Source organism: Gossypium raimondii, chromosome 11 (assembly GCF_025698545.1).
Source record: "Gossypium raimondii isolate GPD5lz chromosome 11, ASM2569854v1, whole genome shotgun sequence".
In the NCBI taxonomy this organism is placed as follows: domain Eukaryota; kingdom Viridiplantae; phylum Streptophyta; class Magnoliopsida; order Malvales; family Malvaceae; genus Gossypium; species Gossypium raimondii.
In genome coordinates, this window is record NC_068575.1 from 9,345,394 (window position 1) to 9,356,495 (window position 11,102).

The window sequence follows — 11,102 nt, forward strand, 5'->3', positions numbered from 1 at the left end:
ATGAATCTAAGTTGTGGCATCAAAGGCTGGGACATGCCAACTTCAGATCGATGGCCCGAATGGTCAGAGAAGACCTGGCTGAAAACTTCATCAACTCAGTGGACCATGATGATGTGTGTGAAGTGTGTCAGCTAGGAAAACAGGCCAGATTGCCATTTCCCATGAATCAAGCCTGGAGAGCCTCTGAAAAACTCCAACTGGTGCACACTGATGTGTGTGGCCCTATGAGGACTGAGTCACTAAGTGGAAACAGGTACTTCATACTGTTTGTTGATGATTTCTCTAGATATTGCTGGCTTTACTTCTTAAAACAGAAATCAGAAGTGGCCACTGTGTTTTGGAAGTTTAAAACTGCTGCACGAGATGTAAACAGTCGCAAGTCAAGACCATAAGGTCTGATAATGGGACTGAGTACACCTCAGCTCAGTTCCAAGCCTTCTGTGATAAGGCAGGCATCAAACACCAGCTTACCAACACTTATACACCTCAACAGAATGGTGTAAGTGAAAGGAAGAATAGGAGCTTAATGGATATGGCCAGGTGCTTAATGATTCAGAAGAATCTGCCTAAAGCACTATGGGCAGAAGCAGTTAACACTGCAACATACATTCAAAATAGACTTCCAACCAAGGCTTTGGATCAGAAGACTCCATTCGAGGCCTGGTTTGGCTTCAAGCCATCACTGGCTCATCTGAAGGTCTTTGGATGCATATGTTACACACATGTACCTGCTGTTAAAAGGGACAAATTGTCTGAAAGGGCTCGACCTGGTCTTCTGGTGGGCTACAGCATTGTTAAGAAAGGCTATAGGATCTTGGATCCTTCAACAAACAAAGTGTCGCAGGGATGTGGTATTTGATGAAAGGTCATGTTGGGCCGGAAAGGCATGAACCTGAGGAAGTTTCTGAAGAACTTACAACAAACCAAGCTGAGCCAGAACAAAGTGTTCCTGAAATGGACATTGATGATGAACCAGTCAGAGGAACAAGATCAATGACTGAGATTTATGAAAGGGCTCATATAGCCATAGCTGAACCAAGTAACTTTGAAGAGGCTGAAGCTCAGCAAGAGTGGAAGCAGGCAATGGCTGAGGAGATCAGCATGATTGAGAAGAACCAGACCTGGGAATTGGTTGAAAGGCCAGTCAAAAGGAAGGTGATTGGGGTGAAATGGGTGTACAAAGCCAAGCAAAATGCTGATGGTACCTTGAACAAACTGAAAGCAAGGTTGGTTGTCAAGGGGTTCAGTCAGAGGTATGGCTTGGACTACCCGAGACCTTTGCACCAATGGCGTGCTCGACACCATCGATCATTGATTGCCTTAGCAGCCCAAATCGAATGGAAAATTCATCAACTCGATGTGAAATCAGCCTTCGAATGGTTTTTAGATGAAGACATCTATGTTGAACAACCACAAGGGTTTGAAATAGCTGGGAGAGAGCATATGGTCTACAAATTGAAGAAGGCCCTATATGGCTTAAAACAGCTCCAAGGGCCTGCACAAGCAGAATCGATGGCTACTTGACCGATCCGGGATTCAATCGAAGCAAGAGTGAGCCAACATCTGTATGTCAAGAAGCAAGGGACACAAACACAACTCATTGTGTCCCTATATGTTGATGACTTCTTGGTGACAGGAGGAGATCGAAAAGGTCTTGGTTAATTTCAAGACCAAGATGCAAGAGGTGTTTGAAATGTCCGATCTTGGGAGATGTCCTATTTTCTTGGAATGGAGGTGACTCAAGCACGAATGGAATATTTTAAGTCGAAGAGCTTTGCCACAAAGACTCGACCAAGTTCTCCATGCAAAACAGCAAACCAACTAAAACACCTGTTGCTGTTGGAGAAAAACTATCGAGCCAAGGAAATTTTGAGAAGGTATGTGAAACTACCTACAGGAGTCTAGTTGGTTGTTTGCTATACTTGACTGCCACTAGACCAGACATAATGTATGCTGTAGGATTGCTCTCAAGGTTCTTGCATTGTTGCAATGAGAAGCATTTTCAGGCTGCCAAGAGAGTGCTCAGATATGTCAAAGGCACTTTGGACTATGGCTTAAGGTACAGCAGGAAAGGAAATCTAAATCTAGTTGGGTACACTGATAGTGACTGGGCTGGATCGATAGATGACATGAAAAGCACCTCAGGGTATGCTTTCAACCTTGGTTCAGCTATGTTCTGCTGGAGCTCGAAGAAGCAAAGTCTGGTGGCACAATCTCTGCTGAAGCGAGTATGTGGCGTGACAAGTCTTGCCAACCAAGCCATTTGGCTTAGGAAAATCTGGTGATTTGAATATGGATCAAAGGAAGCAACAGAGATCTTCCGTGACAATCAATCTCTTGTTGCAATTGCCAAAATCACATGTTCCATGGAAGAACAAAGCATTTTAGCATTAAGCTATATGTTGTTCGAGAAATGGAGCAAGCTCAGAAGTGAAGCTAATTCACTTGCAATTGAGAGGACCACTTGCGACATTTTGACTAAAGCCCTTAATGTCACAAGGTTTGAGCATTTAAGAAGAAAATTAGGTGTTTGCACCATGCTAACCAAGGAGGAGTGTTGAAGTTGGTCGACATGAAGCCAACACTCGATTCCATCTGAGCCATGAAGACCAAGCAAAGTGGAACAGATGCAAGGGTCTGCGATGCAAGCTCATTTTGTTCATTTTGTTATATTTAGTTGATGAAATGAGTGTTAGTTCATTTCTAACTAAGTTAGCTTTCGATTGATGTAATTAGCTTATGTATGAGTGTAAACACACTTTTGTATAAGTTTACAAGCTAAGATTTCAAGTTTCTATGTAATTAGTGGAGGTAGGTAATTACTTGTTGATTTTGACAAGCCTTATGCTTGAGTTATGTCTTGGCTTCAAGCCATTGTTTTTTTGCATGAATCAAATCAGTTTTGTTCATCAATATTCTCTCAAATTTCCCCAGCTTATTTTCTTCTTTCTTTAACTCGAAATTGTTTGTTTGCTCAGCAAGTTTCGAGGCTTGCTCGACAAGATACTTGCTGAGTCTGCTTGATTCTATTGTTGCACCAACAGAAATCCAAAATCAAATAGCATACTCATTGCGCTTGAAGCTTGAAGAAAACAGTCCGGGTGTAAGAGCCCGTAAATTGTATGAAAGGTTAAAGAATGAGAAAAATGTTCTTATTATTTTGGATGATCTTTGGAAGAAACTGGATCTAAAGGAAGTCGGAATTCCATTTGGAAGTCAATACAAAGGATGCAAAATACTGTTGACCTCAAGATATCAAAATGTTCTAAACAACGGGGAGGATGCTACAAAGACCTTTGCAATTGGTGATTTAGATGGCGAAGAAGCTTGGGAGTTCTTTAAGAAGATGGCCGGGGACATTGTTGAAAGTGATGAGGAGCTGCGATCTACAGCAATTGAGGTAGCCAAGAAATGTGCAAAATTACCACTCGCCCTTGCAACTGTTGCAAGGTCGTTGCGAAATAAGCCTTTATTTTTTTGGAGGGATGCTTTACAACAATTACAGAGGCCTTGCTTAGAAAAAAGCTCGGATGATATATCTGATAAGGTATATTCGGCTATCAAGTACAGTATCGATCATTTATCTAGTGAAGACCTCAAGCAGATTTTCCTACTTTGCAGTTTACTGCGTCGTGACACTAGGATTGAAGACTTGTTGAGATATGCTCTTGCTTTGGGTCTAATTAAAGGAGCCAACAGCATGAAAGCAGCACGAGATAGGCTGTTAAAAATGCTGAGTACCCTCAAAGAATCTTGTTTGTTGCTTGATAGCAAAAGTTCCAATAAGGAGTACTTTGATGTGCATGATCTTACTTATATTGTGGCCAAATCAATCGCTTCAAAGGACAATCAAGTGCTTGCTTTAACAGAGGAGGATAAGGACGAGGATGAGGATGTTGTAACAGATTGGCGAACTGGAGAGTCAATGAAAGAGTGCAACAAGGTTATTTTGCGGGATCCTAGTATCAACGAGCTTCCTGACCAGTTGAATAGTCCGCAGCTTTTTCTTTTCCTTTTGTTAAGCAAGGATCTCTCCTTGACGTTGCCGGATAACTTCTTCAAGGAAGCAAAAAATCTTAAAGTCTTAGGTTTGACTTGCATGCATTTTTCTCCTTTACCTTCATCAATTGGTCTCTTAACTAGCCTCAGTACATTGTGCCTAGATCACTGCAATTTGGGTGATAACCTAACCATTATTGGAGCACTCAAGAGCTTAAATGTGCTTAGCCTTGCTGGGTCTGATGTCAAAATTGTACCCAAGGAAATTGGGCACTTGTTGAAGCTAAAGTTGTTAGATGTAAGTGGTTGTACTAAACTCAAAACAATTTCAGCTGACGTGTTGCCAAGTTTGTCAAAATTAGAAGAATTATATATGGGTGGCACTTCTATTCAATGGGGACAACCCAATGCTAGTCTTGCTGAACTGAACACATTGTCTCATTTGTCCACTTTAGAAGTTCAAATTCCGAACGCCAAGGCTGCCCCAGAGGACTTCTTTCAAAAGTTGCAAAAGTTGGAAAGATACAGGATTTGCATAGGAAAGGAATGGGAGCGGTTTGGCAACTATCAATATTCAAGAACCTTAAAACTCAGGCTAAACACAAGCATTGATGATTTGGATCATGGAATTAAGAAGTTGGCAAAGAGAACTCAAGATTTACAATTGGATGAACTGAAAGGTGTGAAGATTGCACTGGAGGAGTTAACAGATTTGGAAAGGCTATTACATTTGCAGAATCTGCACATCCAAAATGGTTTGGATATTGAATCTATAATTAATGATAGAAATGAATTTCCACAATTGCAGACCTTGACATTGGAGGGTCTTCCTCAACTCGTAAGCTTTTGCTGTCAAGACAAAATCGATGGTACCTCATTGCCTCAACGTGAATTGCCACTTTTCGGAGAAAAGGTATGTATAGTTCAATATATTTCTAGTTTTTCTTTCGGGGCTTTCTTTCCTTTTCTGAATCATGCAATATTGCTCTTGTGGTGGTGTTTTTTTTTTTCGTTTTTCTGAACATATTTTATATTTACTAGAATTTTTCTACACTATGACACTTTTTATTGGTTGGCAGACTTTATTTTTGGTTTTTTTGAGTTATTAGCATGTTTGTATTGTATGTTCAATAAGTATGTTTGTTTTAAGGAAAAAAAGTTCTCATAAATAAATTTTAATTTTTAGAAAATATATGTCATGTTTTCCAATTGGAAGCATATCACAATTAGAAATTTCAAACGGATAATTTTTATTGTATTTAGTAATTGCAAAAATAGAATTATAAAGTAAATATTTCATTAGAAATATATATATATATATATATATATATATTTACAATATTTATTTGAAAGTAGAATTAACTATGTGTATGGTTGTAGATATCGTTTCCTTCCTTGGAGAAATTGCGGTTGTCATCACTTAATGTTACAAGGATATGGCACAACCAATTGTCAAATGTATCTTTTTGTACTCACGAGAAGTTAACCACATTGAAAATTGATGGTTGTGGAAACATAAAATACCTATTATCATTTTCTATGGCTAAATATCTAGTTCATCTCAAATACTTTGAGATAACTGCATGCAACATCTTAAGAGAGATAATTTTTTCGGAGAATATTATAGAAGAAGAAAGTCAGGCTGCTACGGTTTTATCATTATTTCCTCAGTTAAAGTCCTTAGAGCTAAAGGACCTTCCGCATTTGAGTGGATTTTGCTCCAATTCGCAAAATAAAGTTATTGGATTTCCATTCATGAAGTCAATGACGATATACAACTGTCCAATATTGGAGGGTTTCATATGTAGATATACAAGCGAAAGGAACCAACGAATCTCTAGTCACGGTGATTTGTTTGACAATAAGGTGGGTTAATTCTTAATTTTTAGGTTTACTCATTTTCTCTTTGTTTGACAATAAATTAAACCAACAACTAACTTTTAATTCCATTACATTGGCATAAATGCAGGTTGCATTTCCCAGTTTGGAGGAAATGAGTGTTTCCTACTTGAGTAAGATGAAGATGTTATGGCGGAACCCACTTCCACCAAATTCATTTCCGAAACTTCAAGAATTGAGAGTTGAAAAATGTGATAAGTTGTTAACCATTTTTCCATCTAATATGGTGACAACATTTCAAAGGCTGCAACGTCTAACCATAAAGACTTGTGGTTCCTTACAACAAGTATTTGAAATCGTGCATGAAGAAAAAAAACCCGCTTTACCTCCAATCACTCAACTCAAAAAATTGCATATTGTAGGATTACCAAAGTTGAAATATATTTGGAAAAATGATCCCAGAGTAATTTTTTCATTTAAAAATATCTGTTCAATATCTGTTTTTGACTGTCCAAGTTTGAAGAATGTATTTCCAGCCTCAATAGCCCAAGACCTACCGCAACTTGGTTATCTTCATATATTTCTTTGTGGAGTGGAGGAGATTGTTTCCAAATTAGGGGAAGGATCTGATTGGGAAGCGACTGTCAATTTCAAGTTTGATCGACTATGCACCCTTGCACTTTCGAATCTACCGAAATTGAAATGTTTCTACCCGGGTAAACATATCGCAAAGTGGCCAATGTTAAACAAGTTGGAAGTAGTTGGGTGTGGGAAAATGAAGATATTTGGTACGCAAGTGAACACTAACAATGGACAACTTGACTCCTCAATCCCTCCACCACTTTTCTTGGTTGAAAAGGTATGAATCCTCTCACTCCTACTCTATATATTAAAATATTCTTAAAAGTAACTTTCTTTTTACTCTAATTAACAAATCAAAGAAACTTTCTTAAATTCTAAATCTCAACCCTTATCCATAAATTATAAATCCAACCATGAACTCTAAAATCTAAAATTTTAGATTAAACTCTAAACCATCAATCTTAATTTACTATTATTATTGGTTTTTTATTTAATTAATTAACATAAAAATTATGATAATTAAAATTAAAATATTATTTAGAAAACTAATTTATTGATGTAGAGAATATGATATTAATTAAGAATTTCTTTGAAAGTATATGGTGTTTCATTTATGTAACAGATGCTATTCTTCCTGTCTGCACTTTTCTTTCTTAATTCAAAGATGAATATATTGACTCCTAAATTGTTTTTTTGATTGGTTTTCAGATCATCCCTAAACTACAACATTTGACATTAGATAGTGATTACATTGCAATGATAAGTGATGGTCAATTTTCAAGCAGCCATTTTCATGAAATAAAAACTTTTGAAGTGAGTGGCGGCGGTGCTGAACCAATTGATTTCCGAATTTCTTTCCTTGAGAGATTCTACACTCTAGAAAACCTTACTATCTCTTGTAATATAAAAGAGCTATTCTGTACTGAAGGAGATACCGGTAATGAGGAGATATATGCCGGGACTTTGTCAACAATTAGAAACTTAAAATTGGAACGTCTTAATAATCTAAAAGATTATTTATGGAAGCAAGACGCACAAGTGGGCCAGATTCTGCCCAAACTTGAGACTCTTGAAGTTCACGATTGTTACAATTTGATCAGCTTAGGATCATCCTCAGCATCATTTCAAAATCTCACCACATTGGATGTGTCGAATTGCAAAACAATGAAATACTTAGATACATGTTTAGTATTCCAAGGTATGGCCCAGCTCAAGAAGTTGATGGTAAGAGACTGCATTTCAATGAAGGAAATAGTTGCAACTGAGGGAGATGAAGCAACTTCTGACATTATTTTCAGCAGCTTGAAAAGTTTGGAACTTGTGAATCTACCGCGACTTAAGAGCTTTTGTTCAGGCAACCACACATTTGGATTCCCGTGTTTAGAGGAATTAGTAGTGAATGGTTGCCTTGAATTGGAGATATTTTGTAAGGGAGTTTTAACTAATCCACCATTATTGCAAAAAATAGAATATGGAAAAGGTAAAGGACATTGGTGTAGTGACCTTAATAACACTATCCAAGAAATGTATTCAATAAAGGTATTACTGTATATTCCTTTAATTTAGCTTTGGTTATTCTTTCTTTCATGCGATTTGGATTTGGATTTGGATTTGGTTATCCTTGTTTCTTTGTTGGATTTTGTAGGCCGGGTTCCAAGCTATCGAGTATTTAGTCCTCTCTGAATTTTCCAGGTCAATTGAAATATGGAAGGAGAACATTCATGGAAGTATAGATTTCAAGAAACTTAAGGTTTTGGAAGTTTATGGGTGTAATACCATGACATACATATTTAGCGTTTCCATGGCTTTAGATCTTTCGCAACTAGTAGACATAAAAGTGAAACAATGCCCTATGATGAAGCAGATTATCAAAAAAGGAGCAGAGGAAACTGAAATGGATACACTCTTGTTACCCATGCTTAAGTGGATAACACTTGAGTCATGTTCAAGGTTGACAAGTTTTTGTATGGGAAGTATTACCCTGCGATGTTCATCTTTGCTTAAAATTGTAGTGGATGATTGCCCAAAGATGTATGCAATGGCATCTACAAGGGAGCAAGAGGATATAGAGGAAGTTGGCAGAGAAAAGACACCCTTTTTCAACCATAAGGTTAGTCTCTTCTCTTTTGCTTAGTGTCTTTAACTTTTTAATTTATTTGGGTGAAAATTTAAATTAGATAATAGAATAAGAAACTAGAGTACATAATTTCTACATAGAGAAACTAGAAATGGCTTATGTTGCATGTTATAACTAATATTGTAAGAGTATGATATGACAATGCAAAAATGTAATAAATAATAGTAAAGCATAAATGGTAACGGAGAGTCGGAGACTAGAGGTTGTTTATGGAGTACATCTTCTAACCTTGATGAAATTATCACCTTAAAATATTTTGTAACATTGTAAGTTTTAAAGCCAAGGTTCTAATAGAAATCACCTAATATGAGGGACATTTAGAAATAGCCTTTTGAAATTTGTGTAATTCTCCATGTCAATTTCTAGAATTCTTTGAGCCGTGAAATAAGAATTTCATTCCTTAAGAAAAGATAATTCCTTAATCTTGAGAGAAAAAAAAGTCTGACATTAATTATATAATTGTTTTTAATGATAATTCAATTTGTTTTGTTTCTATTAGTTGAACTTGAAGTTTATCAATCACATTAATAACAAATTCTTTAGCATTCATTAATGAGTGTATGTATTTATCATCACAAACATGCATAATTCATGCAATGAGGGTTGTGTCTGCAGGTTTTGTGTGCCAGGTTGCAGCTCTTGAAACTATCATCAACTAACATAAAAAAACTATGGCCTGATAAACCAGACTGGGCTATATCCCCTGGTGTTCTCAACTTAGAATTCTTACTTGTGAAGGGTTGCCACAATTTGGAATATCTATTCCCATCCTTTTTAGTCAAAAATTTTGAGCAGCTCGATACACTAATCCTTCGCGATTGCAAGAACATGGAAGAAATAATCTTTACAGATGGATTAGCAGCCGCAACAGACGAAGAGATACCTCAGACTTTCTTGTTCACTAAGCTACAAATACTGGAGCTCAATAGGCTTCCAAAACTACGGACATTCTGCCATCAAGAAAACTCAGAGATCAATACTCTCTTCAACCAAAAGGTGATATTCTTCTTTTTTGTAGTAATTTTACTTTTCATATCTAAGTAGAATTCTAACTTGTTTTCCTCAATAACAACTTAAATAATTCCCGCAGGTTGCGTTTCCTAGCTTGGTCGAATTGACAATTGTAGGCATGGGAAAGTGTAGAAAGATATGGCACGATAAACTCACTATGGATTCATTTCATGAATTAACCTTGCTATTGGTGGAACACTGTGACAAACTTTCGAATGTTTTCCCATTTAATATGGTGGAAAGACTTGAAAAACTAGAAACTCTGCAAATATTGGAATGCGAGTCGGTAGAAGAAATAATTGGACTTGCTGATGATCATGGACTCAGCTCAAATGAAACGATTGAGCTCAAATCAACCACCAAGTTTGTGTTTCCTAAAATAAGAAACCTGGTACTTTATAAGCTACCGAAATTGAAGGGTTTCTACTCCAAGGTGCATACTACAGATTGGCCATTGTTAAAATTATTGGAGGTGAGAGAATGCAGCAAGGTGGAGACATTTGCTGGGGGGTATATCAACTTAAGAGAAACACAAGGAGAGAGCCAACCCATTATCTCTGTTCCACAACCCCTATTTTGGGTTACTAAGGTAAGATCTCATAAAAGAAACTAAATAAAAGGTCAATCTAAACAGATTTGCATATTTTATCATTCACTTTAGAAGATTTGCTTTTATTTAATGTATATATGTTTCTTAATTTCTCAGGAAACATTCCCCAATTTAGAAGAATTGGTTTTGGATGGGAATGGCAATATGAAGGTATGGCATGGACATGGAGCAGACCTCAAGCAATATTGTCCCAAACTAAGAGAGTTATATTGTCCCGAAACATGAGTTACTATCTCAGATTGTTTCATTTAGTCATTAACAAATCTTGAATACCTTTCTTTTGGCAAAGGGCTCCCTTCAATGAATTATTTCCATGTAAAGGAGTAAGAGATGAAAATGAAAATACAGGAACGCTTGCTTTCTTGAAGGAATTAAGTTTGTATTATCTTCCTGAGTTGACACATCTCTAGAAAAACAAACTATCACTTGCAGAAGTTTTCTAGAAGTGGTGGGATGCGGAAAATTAAAGAATTTAGTGCCATCTTTTGTGTCATTCAAACATTTGACAATTCTAGAAGTATCAAAATGCCATGGATTCATAAATTTAATGCATTCACAATAGCTAAAAGCATGGTACAATAAAAGCAAATTGGTTCAATTTTTACACAATAATTTAAATTCTAAAAAATAGAATTTAAAATCCTTAAAAATATCATCTCTGAATAAATATTTAATCCTAATCAAATTCCATCCCACTTTCATCTTGTGCATTTAATCACAGTCGATAAATAGTTGATGTAAGAGGATTGCACTATTCATTCTATTCAACATAGATGAGAGCATTTATTCTTGAGATGTTCATTCATTTGAATCATTCTCATCATCAAGAGCTTTTGTTCATGCAACCATGCTTTTGGATTCTCATGTTTAGAGAAATTTGTTGGTAATGCAAAGACATTGAAGAAACAATATTTTTAAACGGTT

General features: G+C 36.6%; 1 protein-coding gene across 1 annotated transcript; it reads left to right on the plus strand.

The window, feature by feature from the left end:
- Positions 1 to 1,802: 1,802 nt before the first annotated feature.
- Positions 1,803 to 10,403, plus strand: LOC105801250 (uncharacterized). Its single transcript, XM_052623565.1, has 11 exons — positions 1,803 to 2,228; positions 2,304 to 2,500; positions 2,935 to 4,912; positions 5,380 to 5,865; positions 5,969 to 6,184; positions 6,362 to 6,697; positions 7,129 to 7,959; positions 8,066 to 8,530; positions 9,173 to 9,553; positions 9,648 to 10,157; positions 10,275 to 10,403. The coding sequence occupies exons 1-11, from the start codon at positions 1,803 to 1,805 to the stop codon at positions 10,401 to 10,403; spliced, it is 5,955 nt and encodes a 1,984-aa protein (XP_052479525.1).
- Positions 10,404 to 11,102: the final 699 nt, after the last annotated feature.